At 39.1% G+C, this 22,785-nt stretch overlaps 2 protein-coding genes across 5 annotated transcripts in view; one reads left to right on the forward strand and one right to left on the reverse strand.

The window, feature by feature from the left end:
* Positions 1–13,614, reverse strand: LOC112575122 (small RNA 2'-O-methyltransferase-like). 3 transcript variants are annotated; one of them, XM_025256711.1, is made up of 7 exons: positions 13,478–13,614; positions 12,551–12,726; positions 10,856–11,103; positions 7,596–7,778; positions 7,141–7,303; positions 5,072–5,277; positions 1–1,367 (listed from the first exon to the last, which is right to left on the reverse strand). In XM_025256711.1, the coding sequence occupies exons 2-7, from the start codon at positions 12,719–12,721 to the stop codon at positions 1,160–1,162; spliced, it is 1,179 nt and encodes a 392-aa protein (XP_025112496.1). In that variant the 5' UTR covers positions 12,722–12,726; positions 13,478–13,614; the 3' UTR covers positions 1–1,159. The 3 variants fall into 3 exon arrangements, with proteins under 3 accessions (XP_025112496.1, XP_025112494.1, XP_025112495.1); XM_025256709.1 differs by lacking the exon at positions 13,478–13,614 and adding an exon at positions 13,244–13,343; XM_025256710.1 differs by lacking the exon at positions 13,478–13,614 and adding an exon at positions 12,879–12,966.
* Positions 13,497–22,785, forward strand: part of LOC112575121 (phosphatidylinositol 4-phosphate 5-kinase-like protein 1) — a 23,247-nt gene continuing 13,958 nt past the window's right edge. Inside the window, exons 1-5 of one of the 2 annotated variants that reach the window (XM_025256707.1) lie at positions 13,497–13,765; positions 14,900–14,971; positions 15,177–15,334; positions 19,757–19,825; positions 21,409–21,499. In XM_025256707.1, coding sequence (XP_025112492.1) covers positions 13,529–13,765; positions 14,900–14,971; positions 15,177–15,334; positions 19,757–19,825; positions 21,409–21,499 — 627 coding nt within the window. In that variant the 5' untranslated portion in view covers positions 13,497–13,528. The remainder of the gene's footprint in view (positions 13,766–14,899; positions 14,972–15,176; positions 15,335–19,756; positions 19,826–21,408; positions 21,500–22,785) is intronic. The other variant, XM_025256708.1, reaches the window with a different exon arrangement.

Consider the following 22,785-nt stretch of genomic DNA (forward strand, 5'->3'; position numbering starts at 1 on the left):
GAGAGTTTCAAACATTTTATTTACAGCTATATACAAAGGCCTTTACTTACAGACAGCAGGCAATCGGCAACATATGCTGGAACTTGATTACCAGCAACATATGCTAAAACTGACCTAGCCCCAAATCCAGCAACACACACCAAGGTCAACGCAAAATCAAATACCCCTTAAAATGCCGCTTGCAACCAGGTGGCACATCTCAAAATATGGCTCCACCATTTAATTTATAACAAGATATATATATAATCTTTTGCTATTATTACAGTAAAACCTAATGATTCATTAGTGCCTTTCCAAAGATTTTATCATAGCACTTTACTTAAATCATACATATACTAAATCATCAAAAACTATATACCCATATTCGCATATATAACAGGCACGCTCACTTCTACAACATACACTCATACACAAAGTAAATTAAAGACAATGGTTATACACGCTCATGGTCAGGACAGGATCACAATGAAGTCGTTCTGAAAAGATGCATCTTAAGTTTAGACTTAAAGGTGGTAAGAGGTGGTAAGTGATGAAGGGTGACAGGTAATCTGTTTTAAGTTGATAGGGCTCGCTAGGAGAAAAGACCTCTGTTCATATGTCTTTGTTTTAGCTAGTGGGACTTGAAGAAACTTGGTGTCAGAAGATGAGCAAAGAAGTCGTGCAGGCATATAGATGGGAGTGAGTCCTGAGAGGTACTAATGACTAGTGCCAGAAATGGCAGAGTAAGTCAAAGTGGAAAGTTTTTATGCTATATGGTCTACGACTGTCAGCCAGTGAAGAAAGCGCATGATTTGTGAGATATGTTCATATCTAGATGGTCTGCAGATGAGGTGAGCAGAATTAGTCTGGATTCTTTGAAGTCTGTCAAGAAGATACTTGGGAATACATGCAATGAAGACCTATAGTTATTAAAACCTAAACTGCCTGAAGACAACAAATTATAAATCAAGTTAACTTCGTGTTCTTGTAAAGTACATGTTACAGGTGCTTTGCTTTTTTTTTCCATAAATAAAAACCAAGTTCAACATGACACTGCTTTCTAATTAGTTATGTACAAATTATGTAAGATGGTGGTATAGATTCCCTAGGTTGTCTTCTTGCAACGACATTACATAACCACTTGGTGTCCTTGAATGTGTGAATAATCGTCTGCAAAACATCAGTCCCATTTCTCATCTTCTATGGACCATTGCAATTGCTTTTTTTGAGAAGTAATGTCAGTGTCACTTTCAACATCATACTCATCACTGGAATGAGAGGAAGTATCACAACTGTTGACAGGGATAAGAACATACTGTCTGCTGTCTGACAGGGTGTACAACTTTTCCACGCAGGTCCTGTGAAGCATTCCAAAGTTGAAAATACTCCTATTAGTGAATACAATTTAAAAAAAGACTTAAATTATTTCAAAATGTATTATCTTCATTCTACCAATGTATCTTTCTGAAACTGACCATATAAAAAGATAAATACCCAGTGATAACAAACATATACTGCTTAATGGAAAACATTGGAAAGGCTAATTGCACAATCACTTTATGCCAAAAAACACAAGACAATAATATTGAATCGAAACATTATCAGCCAATTTCATTGAAACAAATCATTTTAACAACAAGAACTTGAGGATGATTCGACATAACCCATTTTAAAAATTCAGAAAAGTGATAGAGAAAGAGTCAATATCTTGTGTATCCACCATTGACCTGAATGCAGGCAAGGCACCATTGTCTCATGGACTGAACCATTTGAGAAATTTCCTGCCAACTCCTGCTGAAGAAACTAGTACACCTGATTGATGTGGGGGGTTGGGGGTGTAATTGGCTCTAAATTGATGGCCCAGGACATCTCACAGATGTTCAATGGGATTCACATCTGGGTAACAGGCCAGCCAGTCCATGCAGTTGACTAGGTGCTGCTGCAGGAAGTCATTGACAAACATGACCCTGTGCATATGAAGCCTATCTTTAGCAGGCCACTTTTTATGTGTCCATTAAGTGACATTTCAAATGGTGGTAGGTTCCAGAGGAACAAAGAAGCAAGTCTAATTATATAAGGCTATAGAGTACTTGAATTCCAGGACCTAAGTTTTTAGTAGGGAAAGAATTTAGCAAACAAATGTAATCTAGCAAGTGTAAGTGAGAAGAGGAAAAAAACCAGTCAATTAGTTCCAAGTTTGTCCACAGAGATGGCAGGTCACAATTGAATAAGGCAAATAAGAGATCACTGTAACTGATAGACACAGAGATGAGTACTGCTCTGGAGACCAGAGAAGGTCTCCAAACAGCAGTTAACATGATAATATAAATTTTATCTTCAATTGGTGGAGATCAGGCCGCCCCGCTGGATAGGCAACTACAGTTGAAGAAGTTTGGAAGTCTGTTGTCTCCTGCAGGTAACAGGGTCTGGTGATTCCCTGAAAGCTGGGGGATCATTTGGAGGTGTGACCAGCGGAGTACCGACGGCATCATCCGACCAGTGGTTGGTTGGCTGATACTGCTTTGCCATTTCCTCTGAGTTCAGTGGTCGTCTATTATTTGGAGGGCTAGAGCTAGCCTGCCCTGTCCTCGTTTTGTTAGTTGATTGAGCCGGTTTTGAGTGAGGGACATATGGTAGTCTGAGGGAGGAGGGGGGTCATAGAGAGTTTGGTTATGACGAAGGGGCCAGGAATGGGGTTGGACGCTGTGGTTCCTGAGGAAAGGGCTCTGTGTTCTTGCTGCCGGGAGGGTGGAATCCTTGGGTAGTGGTGTCATTTTTTGTCTGGCCATGGGTGCACAAAAGTGATGAATGGTCAATATTGCCAGCATGATCACTGGCCTTTCACAAAGACCACTAAGTGACCTCTACACCATGGCTGTGAGGTAAAAGCTCTCAGTATTATTATAGACCCCTTTCACCTCTGCTTCACCATTTTTAAATGTTACAAAGACCATCATGGACAGCTTCAGTGACTCGGTTGCTACTGTGGAGCAAACCAGTGACTTGTTTTGTGGCATGCCCCTCTCTAACTTTCAACCAGTGACAGAGGATGAACTATTGAAATTAGTTCGGCGTTGTCGCCCAACCACGTCTGTGGATGATCCTATCCCCACTAGTGTTCTTCTCCAGCACCTTGACATTCTACTTCCTGTACTAGTTCGACTAGTCAATGCTAGCCTTTTCTCTGCCTCTGTACCCAGACAATTTAAAACAGCTGTGATCAAGCCTATCTTAAAGAAGCACAACTTGGACCCTAGCTTGTGTAAAAACTATAGACCTGTGTCGAATTTGCCTTTTGTTTCGAAACTTGTGGAGCGTGTCGTTGCTCAGCAGTTGACATTCCACCTGGACCGCTACAGCTTATTGGATAAATTCCAGTCGGCGTATAGACCCAAGCACAGCTGTGAGACAGCCCTTCTGCGTCTTATGAACGATCTTCTGTGCAGTGCGGATGCAGGGAAAGTGACTCTTGTGGTCCTCCTTGATCTGAGTGCGGCCTTCGATGTCATTGATCACTCCACTCTACTAACTCGTCTCCAGATGGAGGTGGGCATTGGTGGTTCCGCCTTGCAGTGGTTCCATTCCTACCTCAGTGATCGCACACAAAGGGTGATGGTCAATCAAGCTTCTTCGGTGACAGTTCCACTGCTGTGCGGTGTCCCGCAGGGCTCTGTTTTGGGCCCGGTTCTATTTTCTATTTACACATCTCAGCTTGGTCCTCTCATTGAGAAGCATAATGTGAACCGTAAGATGTTTGCAGATGACACTGAACTCTATTTTTCATTTAGTACTGACAGTGAGGCGGTGCGTGAGGCAGTTTGTGCTGTAGAAGATTGTTGCTTAGAGGTCAAGTCATGGATGCTGAGGAATAAACTCAAGCTTAATGATGAGAAGACAGAGGCGATGCTATGTGGTTCCAAGCTTAGCCTTAGTAAAGTCTCTCTAGACTCCATCCAAGTGGGTCAAGCTAGAATTCCTCTCTCCAGCTCCGTACGGAACCTTGGACTCTATGTTGACAATCTTCTTACTATGTCTGATCATGTCAGTTCTGTAGTCAAGGCATGTTATTTCCATATCCGCACACTTGGACGACTCCGACCCAGTCTTAATAAGAAGACTGCAAATGCAGTTGCTGTGTCCCTCATCGGTTCTACATTAGACTATGCCAACAGCTGCCTCTGGGGGATTTCAAAGAGCGAGTTGTCGAGGCTACAGCGAGTGCAAAATACGGCTGCGAGGATAGTTGCAGGAAAGAAAACAACTGACCATATTACTCCTGTACTTCGTGACCTACATTGGCTTCCTGTGGAGAAGCGAATTGAGCATAAATTGTTAACCTTAACTTATGGCTGTCTTCACGACCTTGCGCCTGCCTATCTGCAAGAACTCATTCGCTGTTACCAACCCAGCGGAACCTTCGTTCAGCAGCACACTTCAGACTTGAACGACCGAGTGTTCAGTCAGGGAATGCTAATAAGAAGACTGCGGGTTTCAGATCCTTCTCCAATGTAGCCCCGCTTTTGTGGAACTCGCTTCCCCTCTCGACCAAGGAGTCTGATAGTATTGGATCTTTCAAGAAAAATCTGAAGACTCACTTGTTTAAACTTTTTTGAAGTTTTCATTTGACCTGCAGTTTGGTGGCTGCTGGGATCACCGCGCATTGAGCGCATCTTTGTGATGCGGATACTAGCGCGCTATAAAACTACATCATCATCATCATCATCATCATAGATGAAAACAACTGGTCGCCAAGAAGAGTGCTTTGGCGAAGTTCTTTTATACTAGCTGCAATATCACTCCTGAATATTACTAACAAATGTACCTAGTGTGTGTGTGTGTGTGCGAATGTGCGCACACCTCTGACAATTATTGCTAGTGAGGGGGTTAAGACTGTAGTAATTGTATGGGTGTGTTTGATGTGACAGCATGTTTTTTAGTTCATTGCTCAGTTCATTTAGTTCATGAGATCCTAACAAAGAAAAATTTCTATCTCTGCTGCACAGAAATAGATAAAGATGTATTGTAATTTATGATGTTGCATTGTAAGTTAGGTAAAGATATCTAAACAACTGAAAGATTGCAATCCTCTTACATGATATCCTGTGCTTGCCACTCTTTATGCTGCCTGCTCAACTGTCCGATTATCTTCTCTATGGAGATGCAAACAGTTTCCTCCTGGTCTTCCTTTCCCAGCTCCTGCTGCTCTATCATCAATAAGCTATTGACAACATAGGTCACTTCCTGTATTAACTTCTCCTGATAACTTCTTGTGTCCACATGATATACATGTTCTAGTATCTGAAAATATGAACAATACAAAATAGCAAAAAAAGCATGTCTCATGAAATATGTTTCCCATGTTGTTTAGTCCTTTCTTACTCCTGCTTTGGTCCAAATAATTGCTCATTATAATAAGATTATTTCATTAGCATAAAAGGTTTTTGAATAATAGATTAATGCTATTCTCTCTCATGAAAGTATATTATGCACATTCTCTGGATACCTGTATGCTATATGTAGATATATTGGAAAACAATCTCACAAACATCTTTATAATAATGATGAGTGATTTATACAACACATGATTATGCTCATGAAGGAGCATGCTCTCAGCGCTTGAGACAAGAAATAGATATGGACAACATATGAAGGACAACAGGATCAACGACTGCACACACAAGTAATAAATGACAAACATAGAAAATGCAGAGTAATCAGGTAACAAACAGTAAGGACTGAACGTTTCATGAATCAGCAGAAGAGGAATAGTTGGCCAACAAGTCAATAGACGGAAAAGATAAAAGAAAGGGTTAAAAGGTGGACTTGATGCATGTGGATTGTTGTTAGGAATAATGTTCATGGAACAGATGTGTTTTTAGTGCACATTTAAAGGGTTCAGTGGTGGGTAGGTTGTGGATAAGGAAGAAGAGAGTTTCATTGTTTTGCAGCACAGTAACTAAAAATCCTGTGATCCTATTATAATAATAATGATGATGAATTATAAGGTGCCTTTCCAAAGATTTTATCATAGCGCTTTACTTAAATCATGGACTAAACATCAACAACTATGGGTCCATATTTGCATATATAACAGGCATGCTCACTTCTACAACATAGACCCACTCATACAAAAAGTATATTACAGACAATGGTTATACACGCTCATGGTCAGGACAGGATCACAATAAAGTCATCGTTCTGAAAAGATGCACCTTAAGTTTAGACTTAAAGGTGGTAAGAGAATCAAAGTGATGAAGGGCTGACAGGTAATCCGTTTTAAGTTGATGGGGCTCACTACGAGAAAAAAGACCTCTGTCCATACGTCTTTGTCTTAGCTAGTGGGACTTGAAGAAATTTGGTGTCAGAAGATGAGCGAAGAAGTCGTGCAGGCATATAGATGGGAGTGAGTCCCGAGAGGTACTGATGACTAGTGCCTGAAATGGCAGAGTAAGTCAAATTGGAAAGTTTTTATGCTATACAGTCTACGACTGGCAGCCAGTGAAGAAAGCGCATGATATATGAGATATGTACATATCTAGATGGTCTGCAGATGAGGCAAGCAGCATTATTCTGGATTCTTTGAAGTCTATCAAGAAGATACTTGGGAATTCCAGCTAAAAGAGAATTACAATAGTCCAGACAGCTCAAAGGAACAGATTCAAGTTTTAGTTGCACTACTGATCCTGCGAAGTTCAAGATAAGCATTTCTGTAGACATGAGTAATATGCTGATGAAATGTTAAATCCTCAGTCTGCGTCTATAAACAACTCATCTATTCCCTTCTTCACTTATCTCGGCAGTTTGGGTGTCATTCTCGATCAGAGGGAGAGAAGGATGACAGAAATTTCTTTGGACAAAGAAGTAACAGTTTAGTCTTATCATCATTCAGTTGCAGTCTGTTTTGTGGTTGTTTTGGGATAGGGATAACTGTCATAACTGTTTCAACAAACACAAAATTCATGTGAATCATTCATATCGCCATGACCACAGTCACCAACAGCAGAAGTCATCGGTTTCATGATTTCATTTTACAAACTTTTTAAACATAAATCACAAGATATTAAAGTTTTTCCTTTTGGGACAGAACACATGCTTATGCAAGGGTGACAGTATCAAAGCTAGGTAAGATGCAACATTATTAAAGTTAAGATCATAACTAACCTGAGAATACACAAATTCTGCCACACAATCATTAGGGTAGTCTGATTCATTTGTGAGGACAGCCACCTGAGAACAGTAACCCAAATCCTCTTTACCTTCTGGAGGTTTTCCTACACCTGTGAATGTGACCTTATATTTGTAGTCTTCGCAAATTTGTTTACACCTGTTGGAGTATAAAGGTATATAAGGCAATAGTTAAGCTTTTATAAACTTTATAACTTTCTTATATTTGTAGACTGAGGCTTTAGGCAGTCTAGCATGTAGACAAAACATTGTCAATATTACCCAGTGCTTAACAAGATGCAGAGATCAAACTTAAAAAAAAAACCCAAATTTTTAGTACACCAATGCACTCACAATAAAAACATGAAAATGTATAAGTTCTTGATTGTTTTGTATACATGGAGGAAGTAATAGGATTAAAACTTTTTTTTGTAAACTATCAAGAAACTCACCAGCAATGAAACTCCTCTTGTGTCCATTCAAATTTATGATCCCAGTGGCGAAAACCAGTAAAATCAGGAAAAAGAATGTTAAAATCAGCATTTGGTGTTGTTATCACAACAAGAGATGGCCTCAGATTCCCAAACACTGCTTGGATCACATGAGCCAGAACATTTGGTTCCAAGTGTTCTATGCTGCAAAATATTTTTTTTCATTCATAGGCAGTAATAATGCAACGTAAAAATGTAAATATGCTGGGTGGGTCATGGTAGTGGCATGACCCTAGGTAGTGTGCCTGACTTTCCACAAACCATGTATTTTTGACAGTGTCTGGCTGGGAGTGGACAAATTCAAGGAAAATGGATGGACACCTAACTCTCATGTGGAAATACATTACTTGCGACATCCATTGCTGAGCTGAACTTGCCTTTTCCATTTTTCCTTGTGAATGTCACATGGGAAACTCTGCAAAGCAGTTAGAAACAGAGATTGTTGGTGCTTGTGTGGTAGTACTAGATGTTATCTGCTGAGTAGTGGGTTTTTCTGGTGATTTTGGTTTTGTTTTTGGGTTCTTGTGTCAGTGGTGTGGTATTCTTGTTCCTTGGTGATTTTGTGTTGTGTGATTGCTGGCGTGCAGTGTTTCTGACTGGTGAAGGGGGATGCTTGGACTGTGATGCTTGTGTCGCTTGAGATGTTTATGTGGTTTGAGATTTTTGTGATGACTGGGTGCCACCACAACTTGTAGTAGGAGGAGGCATAGCTTGACATACTGGGACAGGGCCCTCAGAACAAACCCATTTCATCTCTGTCTGGATGGACACAGAGGGTGTCGGTCATTTTGCAACAGCTGCCGAGTAGGAAATGGAGCTTACAGTAGAAGATGCTCCTGAGGAGCCACACACTACGCAATGGCGAGCTTTGGATTATGAGATGCCAGTACGTGCTGAATGGCTGCCTCTTCTTTCCACTTCGGGCAGTCTCGGGAAGAAGCGACGTGAGACCCGTCACAGTTTGCACATTTGGCACTTGCAGAACAATCAGCTGCAGCATGGCCTGTATCGCCGCAGCGAAAGCAGCTGGCTTGGGACCTGCAGAAGCTAGTTCCATGACCATAGTGCTGACAGCTGAAGCAGCGCAACGGTGAAGGTATAACTAAAGAAACTTTGACCTAGAGAGACTTTGACCCCCAAATACCCAACCTAAATAAATTCAGGTATTTTGGGCAAACAGAAAGTTAAGAAAAGTGTATTCGTAGAGATAGATTTCCTGTCCTTCTTCAAGATGACTCTCTGCACCACTGTGACTCCCTGAGATGCCACTTCTGATTTGATGTCAAGTTCTGACATCCCGGCAAGATCAGGGCAAAGAATGACCTCCTTTGAAGAGTTGAGCAATCAGTGAGGAGTTACCTTTATGGGTCGATAGACGAACTGCTTTCTGTCCCATCGGCATAAGGCTTCAGACTCTTTCTGATTTGCGCACTGGACAAGAAACTGTCCAGAGCACAGACATTTTACAGCAGAAAAGTTTGTGGATATATTTTTCAAACCTTTTGCTATTGCATAAGAGGAGAGAGATGAGAGCGACTGGGCCAGCTCTGTGCCCTCCACTACAACATTCTTTCTCACACAATCTCTCACCTCATCTTCGCTATCTGAAGAGTTTTCCTCTCTGGTGTGTTTTCCTAGGTTTGTTATTTTGGATGCCATGATATAAAGTATTTGTTTGTTTTTTATGCTCCCCACCCACCTCTGAGTCCAACAAGGGGATGTGACCGAGTGGTACTATGTAGGCATTTCCAGCTGGGTCGCACCAAGGATACACAAGGAATATGCTCTAGCCTTCCTAGTATGAAGACCAGATTGACCCCAGCCACAGCCTTCTAGCAAAGCTAGGGCAATACACGAACAGCTACTTGGTTGGTGTGAACCACATCAACCTCCCGTATAGGAGAAGTCCAGGCCAAAGAGGTGTGTTAGTATGATAGGCTGCAACCCATCAGGGACCTCTACCTCCAGGATCCTATCCTTCCCCTACAGGGGCGCCTCGCATGGCAAATGCAGGGGGCCTAAAGAAGGCCACAGAGAAAAAAAATCAAATCAAAAGAAAGGCATGGTTGGAAACAAGAAGACAGGAGAAAGACCAATGTAGACAGAAGATAGGAAGGATAAAACTGTAATATGACAGGGAGATGTTTGATTAGAAGAAAAATAAAGATTAAGGGCCAGGTAAGGGAGAAAAAAGAAAAGCATAAGTAAAAAAGGGGTTGGCCAGCTTATTCACCCAGCCAGAGAGAGGCTGGGTGTTCACCCCCGGCACAAGAAGCCAGGCCCATGATGGCACTGAAGTGATGAGAATCAACAACAAGCAGGAACTCCCAGTCCAACTTCAAGGAGGGAACATCCTGGAAACAGACCGCTTCACGTATCTGGGGAGCATTGTTAGCAAAGATGGTGAAGCTGATGATGACATCAAAAGCCACATTAACATGGCCAGACATGATCTCAACATCCTTTGCCCCATCTGGAACTCCTAAGCATTATCCTTCTGCAATTAGATCTTATCTTCAACATCAATGTGAAAGCAGTCCTACTGTATGGTTCTGAAACCTGGAGAGTGACAAACACCATCAACAACAAGCTCCAGACCTTTACCAACCAATGCCTATGCCATATTCTGGGAATAAGATGGTCTGAAAAGATCTCCAACAGCAGCCTGTGGAAAAGAACCAACCAGAATGCCACTAGCCAAGACATCACAAAAAGCACAAATGGAGCAGGATAGGACACACCCTGCGCAAACCAGCTGATACTATAGCCAGGCTGGCACTTGACCAGAACCCTCAGAAGAAGAGTTGGAGACCAAAGCAGACTTGGAGAAAAACAGTAGAGAGTGAGGCAAAGGACGCTGGAACCACATGGGCCCAACTGAGGGGTTAAATGTTGGATCTAAACTCAATACAATACTTTCATAAAAGTTACATAATAAATATATTTGACGACCTAATCTACAACTCAAAGATAAAAAGGTTAAGGTGACCCCTACCCTTTTTTTTACGTCATATGGGAGTGGGAGGGGAGATGTTAAGGACCCCAATTTTCTCAGGCAAGCATTTTGTTTGGCTCTATTTTCTCTTTCAGTCAAGCACATTATCCACCAATCTGTAAAACTACTTCTGAATAACAAATACAGCAAGGTAAAAGCTTTGATCAAAAATTTTAAAAGATAGGTAGGTAAATAATGAGAAAAATCACCAACTCATGTCACTCACACTTCTATCAGCGTTGCAGCTTCACACCCCATGATCCTGCTGTCCACCACATCAGCACTGCCTGCTAACACTGTTATGGTAAGTGGACAGGACCTAGGTATAGCACACTCCCAGATAAGTGGCTGAATAATATGTGCATTTGCTTGCAGTATTGATGTATCAACATCCACTAGGCATATCTTTTCCACTGTCTCCACTCTCTTCAGCCAATGAACAATTTTGCACTCAGCACTTCCAAAGTCAACAACCTGGACAAAGATTTGATCAGGTTTTAGATTTTTCAAAAACAGCTGAAAAGGGTGTTTCTGACTTTTTGATGTTTGAAGTTATCTTGGATAAATTAATTCCAAACACTGCATGATAATTTATTACTGTAGACAAGTAAAGAGTTCCACAGCTGAATGGCTGTTGGTGTGGTGAATACAAGTGAAATTGTATCTTGGGCATGGCACGTGGAAGGTAGAAATCACTTTCTCTGAAGAATCAGTTACCTATTTCTGTTAAGCAGCTGTTGGTTGGCCAAACGGGGTTTTACATTACAGGACTGTACATGATGATGTCTAAAAAGGGGAAAGAAGTTTGACCTCCTTTGTTTTTGCTTTTATCTTTATGAGTTTTGAAAATTGTGTCTCCTTATTTGTTACCTGCAACGTTATTCTAGGCAGATGAACTGCTAGGGCTGAGTAGAAGGCCAGTGTTTTTGACAGATTCTACAAATTAGTTGGTGCCATTTTGTGCACATCATGCTGTATTAGAATGCCTTTCAGGTAGGTGATCTGGATACTGATAATTTATACCACTGAACATGGGAATCAGGGTAAGATAGCAGTCCTATTTTCTCTCAACAAACAAACATCTGGGAGGTTCAGAGAAAAATAATTAAATGTTAAACAGACATTATTTCCTCCATATTCTACCAATGATCACGTCAACTACTGTGCAACTTCTAATTGTTTTTATTGATCTGTTATTTATGTGGGTACTGTTTATTGATTTGTTTGCAGTCCTATGCTCCAGTGGGGGCAAACAGGACTAAGAAGTCTGTTTAGTAGTGATGCTACATATGCAAACTTTTGGAATGAAAATAATGATTTCATGTCAAAGTTTCAGTGACTAACATTTTGTTTAAGTTATTTTTGGTGTTAACTAGGATGGATCATTTAATATGTCATTTCCAGAGTTTTTCTTGTGTGAATATTTTTTATGTGGATATTTTCTGAGCTTGGGAAATGGTCAAATTGTGAATGAAACCTATGAGTACTGCCCAAATTTTGTCATTTGTAATCATGTGGTTGCCACATGTTATTGGACAGTATTGGCATTTTGCTTTCTTGGTGAAACATTTAATCTCTCCTACTGGTCAGTTGATACTTCAAACGGGAGTGCTTATGTCTGTGGGCTGCTGAAAAGTTTAGTACAGTTTACTCCTTTTGCATGTTTCTCAGTCTCTGTCTATGCTCTTTTGTGTGTGCATGCACACCCTTCTTTTTGAATGTTGTATAGATGCACATTGTTCAGTCCTAAACAAATTTTTGCAGTACCCTTTTTTTTTTAATTACAACATTTATAGGTCAATTTTTGCCTGTGAATTTCTGATACAAAGCAACTTTTGTGTAATGTTTTGTGTTTCATATTATAAGATACATTATTGGTGGGGAAAATAAAAACTTGAAAAAAAAACAACAAAAAACTTACAGATTTTATTTTGTGATCTTGAAGAAGCTTTTGAACTAAATTGTAGCGTTGAATATATAGAGCAGGGTAAAACTGTGGTCCTTTCGATTGCACCTTTTTCATCATGCTGTTATTTCTTCTAGCTGAGCTGTCACTGCTCTCTCTTTTCTCAGTAATGTGTTCTTCCTCCATATTTTCTTGAGGGCAAATAAAGCAGACAAAATTAAATTTAAACTCGCAGCTTAATAGAAGTCAGAGTTAGATATTGAGGACTACATAATCTGCTGCTTCCTTTGCCCCAACAAAACACCAAATTTTAAACGAAAATGAAACGTCAAACAACACACACCACTATTTATGAAGAGTGCGCAGAGAAAATCAAATCAAGTCTATTTCCTGTTTCGTCTCCTAGACAATTGAAAAAAACTGAAACTGATAATGGGATAACCCACCCCACCCCACCCCACCCAAAAAAGAAAAATCATGCAGGCATGAGTATAAGGGTTAATAAATGCTTTTATTTAGTAGATAATACGCCGCAATTCTGCGTCCGCAAACCAAGGCACTCATTATTTTTGCTTAAAAAAATGCAGAAAACAGGAGAAACGCGATATTGCACATTTTATATACAGCAAAAATTATGAAGTGTGGGTCGCTGGTAAGATGAATAAAAGTTAGAAGATTACACAGAATATAAAATCCACCAAACTGTACTGAATGCTACTTGTGGCTTGTGTATAGGCAACATGGGTAACAAACTAAGGCAGCAATGCGAGCCAGTCCGACTAGCAGGGGAAAGTATATATTCCACCTCCCCTTCCCTCCGAATAGAAGTCCACTAAAAGGACAAGATGGACAAAGCACGCATAATTTTTAGAAAGAAGAAATTCTGTTGACGTTTTTCTTATTGAAAAGTTACTTTTTTAATAACTAAGAAGAACAATCTACCTGAATCTTGCAGATTTAAGTGAGATTACTTTGGACACCATTTGCCTCGTGATGCCAACTTTTATTGATCATGGCTCCAACAGTTCTTCAAAAGAGGTTAAAAGAAAATATACAATACCCCAAAAATTAAGATACCGATTTACCCATGTATGGCGCAGGCTGTACAGGCGAAGCAGACGCGTCGCTGTGGTGGAGGTGGACTCTAAACATTCATCCTACACTATGCTCGTAGCTCTTCGTGATGGTATCCACAGCATTTTAACTGACCCTAATATTCCAGGATCTCTGGTAAATATTATACAATTCTGATGTACGCTTTCTAAGCTGTTGATATGACACTACAAGCTTATTTTTAAACAAAAGAATATGCTGCTTATTTCTGTGCCTGTTGCAAGCTATAAGTGTATGCATGCAAATGCAGGTTTTTGTGTGTAATGCATCTACATGTATGTATGGTTTTATTTCTTGAAAAGAGTTTCATTTTAATAACATTTAACAATATTGGCCTGAGACTAAGATATCACCTCTATGTAAATACACCAGTGTCTTATGCTTAGGTGTACTCACAGGCACAAGCTGGGAAATAAGAGGTTCTAAAAAACCCACATGTAATATGTTTTGTCAATTACATAATATTCCGTGAAAATATACAAGCATGGAACAAATATAGAGACTCAGGACCACTACAGGCAATATTTGTTTAATGAAATAGAAATAAAATTTGGTACAAGTGTATATATTGAACGGATTTGAACCATAATAAATTCTGCAGTGATCAGGAGCTCAAAGAAAAACTCACTTCACTGTGTAACAAAATGAATCAAGACTTAGCCACATCACGTCATAGGACATTAGTAGTGATATATCAAAATGTAGGTTACATACATAGACTACAACAAAATCTGCCTTTAAAGAAGTGATTAAATGAAGATTTAACTTATAATTTTCCATGACAGTGGTTGCTATGGTGACTACTGTGCATTGATTCATTGGTATAAAAGTAAGCACAAAGGCAGCTTGTGCTTTGCTTGTCATTACAGTCATTGTGCATGTGTGTGTGCGTGTGTTGGGAAGAGGAGGATATGTGAGTAGGAGTGTATATATGAGAAAAGTGATTGTGCTTGTCAGCCTTTGTGCGATGTCTTTTTTCATTTCTAATATTGCTAATGTATGTTGCTAATATATGTAAGTAAAGTGCTTAAAACGTAGCTGGTGCTGGGAAAAGGCACTTTATAAATATGATTCATTATAACTATTATTATAATTATTTAAAAGTTTGCATTAGCAGCCAAGAGAAGTGCAAGGTATAAATAAAATCACTCTCAAGATGTACAAGTGTGTTTCGCTGAGTATATTTGAATATTTCTTGTACTAATAAATATTACTACCTTTCCTTATGGATAAAGTTTTTTTTTCTCTCAGAACCATCTGAATGTACACGATCTTACATTTGTGACAGAAAAGGAACTCCAGCTAGATGATGAGAAAGCTATGGTAAGCTATTGTCTCATGTTTCAATAATTTGAAATGTGTAAAGTGGTCAAGAAGTTTATATTTTAGCAGATTGTTCTCTTCTGCTTTTATGCTTAGGATAAGAGAACATTTTTCTTACTGTTGTACTCTCATCTGTAAAATAAATTGTATATTTTGACTGTATATAAAAGAGTTTTAAAGTTCTGATCATTTGAACATGTTGCAGCACTTCAGTTTTGCAAGCTATGCTTCTTCAGTGTTTTCTACAATTCGACGGGTAGTGGACATTGAGGAGAGTAGTTTTCTACATTCCATTGCAAATTATAGTGAACTTTACATGGAGTTTGTAAGCAATTCTCACAGTGGTGAAGAATTCTTCCTCAGGTTTGTAGAGTTATCTCATATAATTGTGAAGAAAAATCTGAAATTTGATTTTGGGTAAATGTTGAGAAACTCTCCTCCCCACCCCCATTTAAAAAGAAAGGCCTATGCAATATATCTTTAGTACACTATTTTAATTATTAATGCAGTGTTCGCAAGACTCAGATAAACTGTACAGTTTGACTTTTTCTCCTGTCCTACACTACTTGCCTTTGACACAGTTATTTATGATATTTTTTTTAAATACCCCACTTCTAAAAAGCCATGAATAAGATGTGTATGTAAAATGATAATTTTGCACTGCCCCATTTTACAGCATCTCAAAAAGACCTTGCCAAGAAAAGTTTTCAAGATTTACTCCATCAAAACATCACAAAGAAAAAGAAATCCATTTTCTATATCCCTGTCCTGGGCCCTCCAAACAGCCACACTCGTGACAATTTAAAAAAAATGGTTCCAAATAGTAAAATCACTAGTCTAAATTAACACAAACACTTGCTTAGACTTGTTTTCATTTTTAGCATCTTGTGACATGTAGGGAGATGGGTGAGTGTAAGTAACTCAGGAATATTTTAATGTGTCCAACACATTCAGATCAATCTGCAAAATTTCTGAACATCAGAATTTTCAATTTTACTTTTGCTGAAAAAGGTGTGAGTACTTTTAAATGTCTATGAAAAATCAACTGCTCCCTGGCTCAGGCAGTGATATGTTTGGTAGTGGAAGTCACATGTGACTGCAGGCAAACCAAGTCTGTATAAATTTATAAAGAGTAAACATGCCTGCCATTTGGAGAAGCGCTGTTAAATATCAGTTTACTGGTTAGTGATCAAGAAGACCCAATCCAATGCCTGTTAGACACATACAATGAATTTTTTACCATTTTAAGATGCACTAAAAAAAAAGTTAGTCACATAGACATCATATGTAGAAGACCATCTGAAGATAAGTGATAACTACCAACTAAATGCATGACAACATCTGGTGACAAAAGGCACTGATCTAGATGAAATGTTTTATGAACACATGCTGCCATTAATTTATTGAGATTTCTGAAGATGTCACATTTGAAGGATGAGGACAATGATGTAAGCTTTTATAGCATGGTATCCCAGCCAAAGCCAGGCTCTTCACACATTACAAACTAAAAAAAAAACCAACAAAAACCCACAGACCTGTGTGTCTCTCTGTCTGTCATTGTCCTGATAAAGCCTTAGTTTCTGGCTCGCCGTAAAACACCAGTATTGCTCCTCCTTCTCTCTCTGTGAAGTTAATGGAAATGTCAGGTCATTCTTCTGCCATATGACATTCATAGATCAAGATGTGGATGAGACAGCTACAGATCAGAAAGTAATTTGACTAGCACAGAATAGATCAATGATCAAAAACATCTGTCAAATAGTCAGGAGAATGTCTACAGAAATTGCAGTAAAATGTTGAAGTTTGAGACTGTTTGGCATTGATTTAAAGTCTATCACAGGGACAACTTGTACAAATGAAAAAACTGTGATGGCATTAGCCAGAGAAGACTAGCAGGATGAGCTGATATCAGGAGAGAAAAAAACAAAAGGCCATATGCAAGTAAACAGTCCAGCACAATGCCAAGAATATCAATGATCAAAAAGTGTAGGTTGATACAATAGGCACTACAAGAACAACGAATTCAAGAAGAAAAAAAAAAAAAATGAAGGGAGCTGGCCTATCAAGCTTGTTGGGAAAGGACACTACTGGTCTGTTTAAAAAAATTATTAGCTTAAAGGGGGATTTTTTTCCCTTCATTTAGTAGGTCTACTTATTTGCCTCTTCCTATACCTATTGAGACTAAAAAGGTAAGAAATAACATTGAAAATTAACATAATGAAAATAAAAGATGTTGACTTTTTCAGTTTCTAGTTCAATTAGATGACATCCCAACAGTGGAGAAAAGAAATAATATAACCATCAATGTTTATACAAGGATTAACAATATATATCTAATAACAATCCAGTAAATTATAAACCATTAGACAGGCATATAGATTTATTTCTTGTGACTAGCCAAACACAATCTCACAACAATTAGAAAGTTCTTTTGCTTAACTGAATATGAGCCTGCATCATACACACACGGATACTTGCCAGATACTACCAGATCTGACCTAGGCATTCCTTGGCCTAGTTGAACATATGCCCAGCTGTCCCTTAGTAGCTTCAGAGGGAAGGCCTTGGACAGGTCAGTGAAGGTGGCAACTGCCATCTTTTCTTGGAAAGAATTTTCTATTGACTGTGCTAGTAAATGAGCTAGTTTTCTGTGTTCCTGAATGCACTCTGTCCTTTGGTGATCAGGTGGTTGGTTTCCAGGTACCTAATCAAGCACTTGTTGATCAACAGCTCAAGGGTCTTGCCAGCTGAGTAGGCTGATGGGTCAGTAGTTGGTTTTCTTCTTTGGGTCTCAGTCTTTCTTCAAGGTGGGGATGTGATGGTTTCTTTCCATGATGTTGGAAAGATATGATTTTTCCCTGATTGGCTGAAGAGCTCAAGCAGCTTCTGTTTGGCAGCTGACCCAAGATGCTTGATCAGCTCATTGCAGACTCCATCCTTTCTTGTCCTTGAGTCTGCTGATGGCTTTATTGAGTTCTGCTAAGGTAATCAGTGGAGTGTTGTTGGCTTGCTGATGAAGCTGGGAGTGTAGCTGTGTCCTCACTTCCTTTTTTTGAGGCGAAACTTTGATGGTACTCTCTATTTCAAAGACTTTGGCAAGAAGCTTTCCTCCTAGTGTGGAGGGTTCTCTGCTCTTCCAGCACTGTGGGTTCATGAAAAGGAGTAATGTCCTTGTCTGGGGTTTTGACCAGTCAGCCAGTATTTGGTCAAGATTCAGTGTTGAGGTCTTCTCATTCCAAATTTGTCAAAGTTCCTTGATCTTGGTTCCCACTCGCCTCCCCCCTAAAAAAATCATTGTTTTAGATTGTTATGCAAGCCAGTGGTCTCAATTGAAGGGTTCTGCTCCATAATGCTCTGGCATCTGACACCTTTTGGTGCAAGTTGGATAGTGTTTTACTCCACAATGGTTTGTAGTCTTCCCTGAAGCCATGTGGGATATACTCACAGGCTGCTGCAAGTAGTTTTTTGGTGATAGTATTCATATTCTTGTTAATGTCATCAGTGAGTTTGTAGATGTAGAGGTCTTAGGCATGGTGGATGCAGAGGACATCAGTCTTGTTGTCTTTCAGGAAAGCCTGTAGCTCTGGTTTCTTCTAGATGCCTTCTGCACTCTACTACACAATCCTGAGGGCTGTTGTTGTTGCTGATGTGCAAGTAATAGCTCTACTCAGCTTTCCCCTGTCACTCAACTTTGCAGAACCACCAGTCTCTCTTGAGGCTGATGACCTGGCAGGAGACTGGGACAACATCATGTTGAGCTCTGTCTGACACTAAGGCATTGCCTTAAATGTTGCCTGTGAGCTCCTTTTCCTAGTGGTTCCCACACACTGATGGCTAACAGCCAAAACTCACAGCTTAGTGATGGCTCAGTCATAGACACAATGGCCCTTTCGTTCCTCTTGGGACACCTCAGGCCTGGTTGTTGACTTCATCTAGGAAGACTTCTGCCCAAGGGTTGAGGTGTCAACATCACTCCCTCACCAGTCAGTCAGCTGAAACACAGTACCAGGGTGTGACGCATGTACCCAGCTATCCTATATAGTGGAAGCAGCTGCCAGGCCACCAAAGGTTCCTCCCGTAGCCATCCACGTGTCATATAAACAAATACCAGTGCCAGGAGACAATATTATAACTCAGGGTTACTATTTTTTTTCAGACCTTACTATTTATTTTTATTGCATTTGTTACTAGTACTTGACCGCTGAGCTTCAGGAAGCCACCTCTCCTGAGCTGACTAAGCCTCTAAGCCAGCTCTTTTTGTGCAACCTTTGAAAAGTTGTTTCCTTTTCCAACAGATTGACTAGTGTTTAATAGTTTTACCAGTCCTTTTCTATGCCAAACCCCTGGCATGCTTCATGAGCAGATTTTTCTCTCTTATGTCTGTTGATGTGTCTCTAGCTGGTTGCTGCTGAAATGTCTTGGTCTCTGTCAGTATGTGTGTTTTATACATTTTGTATCTGTTTGAATATATGCTCTAAGTGTTTTGTATTTTGAAAATATTTGTAAAGTGCTTTGAGTCTACTATACACTGGAGAAATGCGCTGTATAAATCTGCATTATTATTATTATCAAAATGAAAAGATCATGCTTTCTGCCCAGAATAAGGATTTATCAAATTATATTTTTGGGAATTGCTTTAAAATTCTTGATGGCACCTATCTAGAAAGGGTGCCATCAACAGCAGCAGTAGTAGTGATAACAGCAGATGTTCTTAAATTTTGCTTATCACTATTATTAAGATTCTTGATTGTCAAAGAACATGAGTTTCTCTTTATTTCATAACAGTTATGACATGCGGTACCTGCTTAAAACCAACAAAAAGAGTGAAATCAGATTTTTTCTGTCAATATTAGGGTAAGTGATTGGACATAATTTTGCCTTTTTGGGGATGTCATCAGGTAAATCTAGAGCCAAAGCACAATAAAACTGGATTCATTTATTTGTGACACATGTCATACATTACAGATGATTTTTATAAACAACACAGCAAACAGTAAAATACATTTTTTCATCATAACTACCTGTGCATTGCCTGCCCTGAACACATACTTGTTTTTATGATGACTATCATGAATGAGTATGAAGCTTCTGGATTCTGAGTGAATGATGTTTTAGTACCTCTAAAACAATGGCTAGTTGCACAATTGGTTAGTGTGCCATGCTTTACTTTTCCTATACAGTTCACTCTGGCAGATGTGAACAGCTTCATAGCTACAGCTCAGTCACATCAATTTCATCCATATTGAACTAATTAAGACAATACTTACAGGTACCTTAAAATAGCATGAACATCAGAAGCTCAAAATTGTGAGCTTAAGCATCTGACCACTTTATACACTAATTGAAGACACCAGTTTTGCATCCTGCAGTCCTACTCCACTCATTCACCACTTGTTCTATTACATTTTTATTCTCTACACATAGACTCTTGCCAGCAGATAAATGAGGTGAGGATAGATTAAATGTTTTCTTCCATGTTCAGTGTGGGTAAGGGTCATGTATTGGACAGATTTAATAAAAGAAAGGTAAAAAGTTTGGGGAATGCGAAATCACTCTTAAGTTCCTATATAAAGCACATATGTAGAGTATTTTTCACTTATCACTGAGCTCAATGCACTTGAACAAAATGAGAAACAGAATAGTACAGCTTGCAAACTACAAAAATAGAATGGGGAGGAGAGGGAGGGAATGTCTACTAGAGGTTTTCACGAAACAGGTGAATCTTAAGGCTGACATTGAATGCTTTGAAGGTGATCACTGTATGTAGCAAGACATTCCAGACACTTGAGCAGAGAAGGAAAAAAGTACATTTAGTTTTGTCTTATCTGCTGCAAGACACAGAACATTCAGAGAATACCAGAATGACTGACTGACTTGGCTGGTAGGACATTATTGCCAGACCATAAAGACCACAATAGTAAATCGTGGTCATTTTGTAGTTAAGACAAGCCTAAACAGGAAACCAGGGCAGTTTTCAAATGAATGGTGTAGAATAGTCAACTTTGTGCTTACAAAAATAATATTATATTTAAGGTATTTCATAATGATAATGCTTAGTGCACTTTGTTTGTAACCATTTAGTTGTTAGAATTTACTGATTGTCTGATCAGTGAGAGGCTTGCTAGTGGTTGATTTCGTCAAAACAATGGGAAACTGATTTTTCACATCATAGGAAACTTATTAAAGCTGTTGTAATTAAATTTCTGGCATACATTGATATCATGTTGTTATAGTGTTATAGTGGCTGCTGAACATTTCAGTAATAGGTAGCACTGTAAAACTGAATTTTTGAAAAAAAAAAATAGCATTATCTGTAGATAGATGTATATATACCAAGGTTTAGGCATAGTGAGATTCTTGATTGTTGTACCACAACTTTAGCATGAAGAACAGATGAACTTTTGTACTTAAAAAAAGTATGAACCTTTTGATTACAGAGATTACCTTCAACATTTTGTGTCTTATCCTCACACACTGCTGGTAAAATATGTGGGCTGTTATTCCGTCAAAATGCCTGGAAAGAGAAGGGTATGATTAATAACAAATAATCTTATAATAACAAAATAGCTGAAATGTTGTGATGCTTACAAAACCTGCACATTTTAAAAAATAAGCTATTTTTGAAAACATGTAAATATGATTATGATTGGTCTGAATAAATGAGTTTGCTGGTGCTTTAGCCTATGTATTATGATGTATCATGTGTCCTATATTGCATTGTAAATTCAGAAAACCTCTATTAAGTCTTGCTAAAATCCACCAAAATTAGGTCTTAACTGAGAGGGGTCAACAGGGAAATCAGTCAGCTTTTATTCCATGAACCACAACTTCAAACAGCTGTACAGGGGCTGTTAAGACTGAAGTTTAGGTTTTGAGCATAAGGTAATGAGTAATTATAAATGATAGTAAGGAAAAAAAAACATAATTTAGAAATAAATTTCTTCATGGATCAATAGAAAAGAAAAACTTAAAATATGTAGTGGGAGTTACCAGTTTTAACTTTAACGTACTCAAGATGTACACAAGATTTGGGTGTACCATTTATCTTATTTGTAACCATTTATCTTATTTGATGGATGTGCAGAGTAGTTGTCCACAAACAGCAGAATCTTTCGTTTCAAAATGGACATCCTGTTGTTGAGCTTTCTTTGACCAATTCTGTGAAAATAGAGGTCATCCATGGTTTGACATTGAACTGATCATCAACACCAAGATATGCAGTCTCCAGGCCATGAACACATCTGGGTCTTGCACTCCTCCCAATAACCAGTGGCTTTAGTTTTTCACTAGTGGCACTAACACATAGCAAGACAGTGATTCTTTCTTTATTAATTTTTATCCCACGGGCATCTTGGGATTTTATTACCATTGATTTGGATGGAATTGCTGTGTTCAAAAGTCCAGTTTCGTCAGTGTTAAACACATACTCAGGGTCGTAACCTTCACACAAAATGCGGCAAACAATGTAGCTATCCATGAAAGATGATTTGGCCGACTTCCCCTATTTAGGCATGACTGGTGGATGTTGTGATGTTTCATAAATTTTTTGAGGCTTGGAAATTGTCAAATCCTCCAGCCCCTGCCAGACACAAAGCATTTTGCTGAATGAGTTTTCCAATCACCGGAAAGTTCCTCTGCCTCACTTCACTAAACCACTCCCAAACTTATCGCTAAATACACACTTTTAGGAATTTTAGATAATTTCCGATCTCCATTTTCACCACCATGCCATCGTTCTAGAACTGCCTCTTGGTTATATTTGAAGTTTTTCCCTACAGCAAGAGAATTTGCCATCGCAATATCGGTCTCATCTT

Source organism: Pomacea canaliculata, linkage group LG11 (assembly GCF_003073045.1).
Source record: "Pomacea canaliculata isolate SZHN2017 linkage group LG11, ASM307304v1, whole genome shotgun sequence".
NCBI classification, from domain to species: Eukaryota; Metazoa; Mollusca; class Gastropoda; order Architaenioglossa; family Ampullariidae; genus Pomacea; species Pomacea canaliculata.

Bases quoted from the DNA above. Each gene is read 5' to 3' on its own strand.
- LOC112575122 (XM_025256709.1), bottom strand. From the start codon at position 13,277: ATGTTGCCTATACACAAGCCACAAGTAGCATTCA. The intron at 7,304-7,595 runs GTGAGTTTCTTG...ATACTCCAACAG, and splicing joins CAAGAGGAGTTTCATTGCTG to GTGTAAACAAATTTGCGAAG. The intron at 1,368-5,071 runs GTAAGAGGATTG...ATTCACTAATAG, and splicing joins TGGCAAGCACAGGATATCAT to GAGTATTTTCAACTTTGGAA.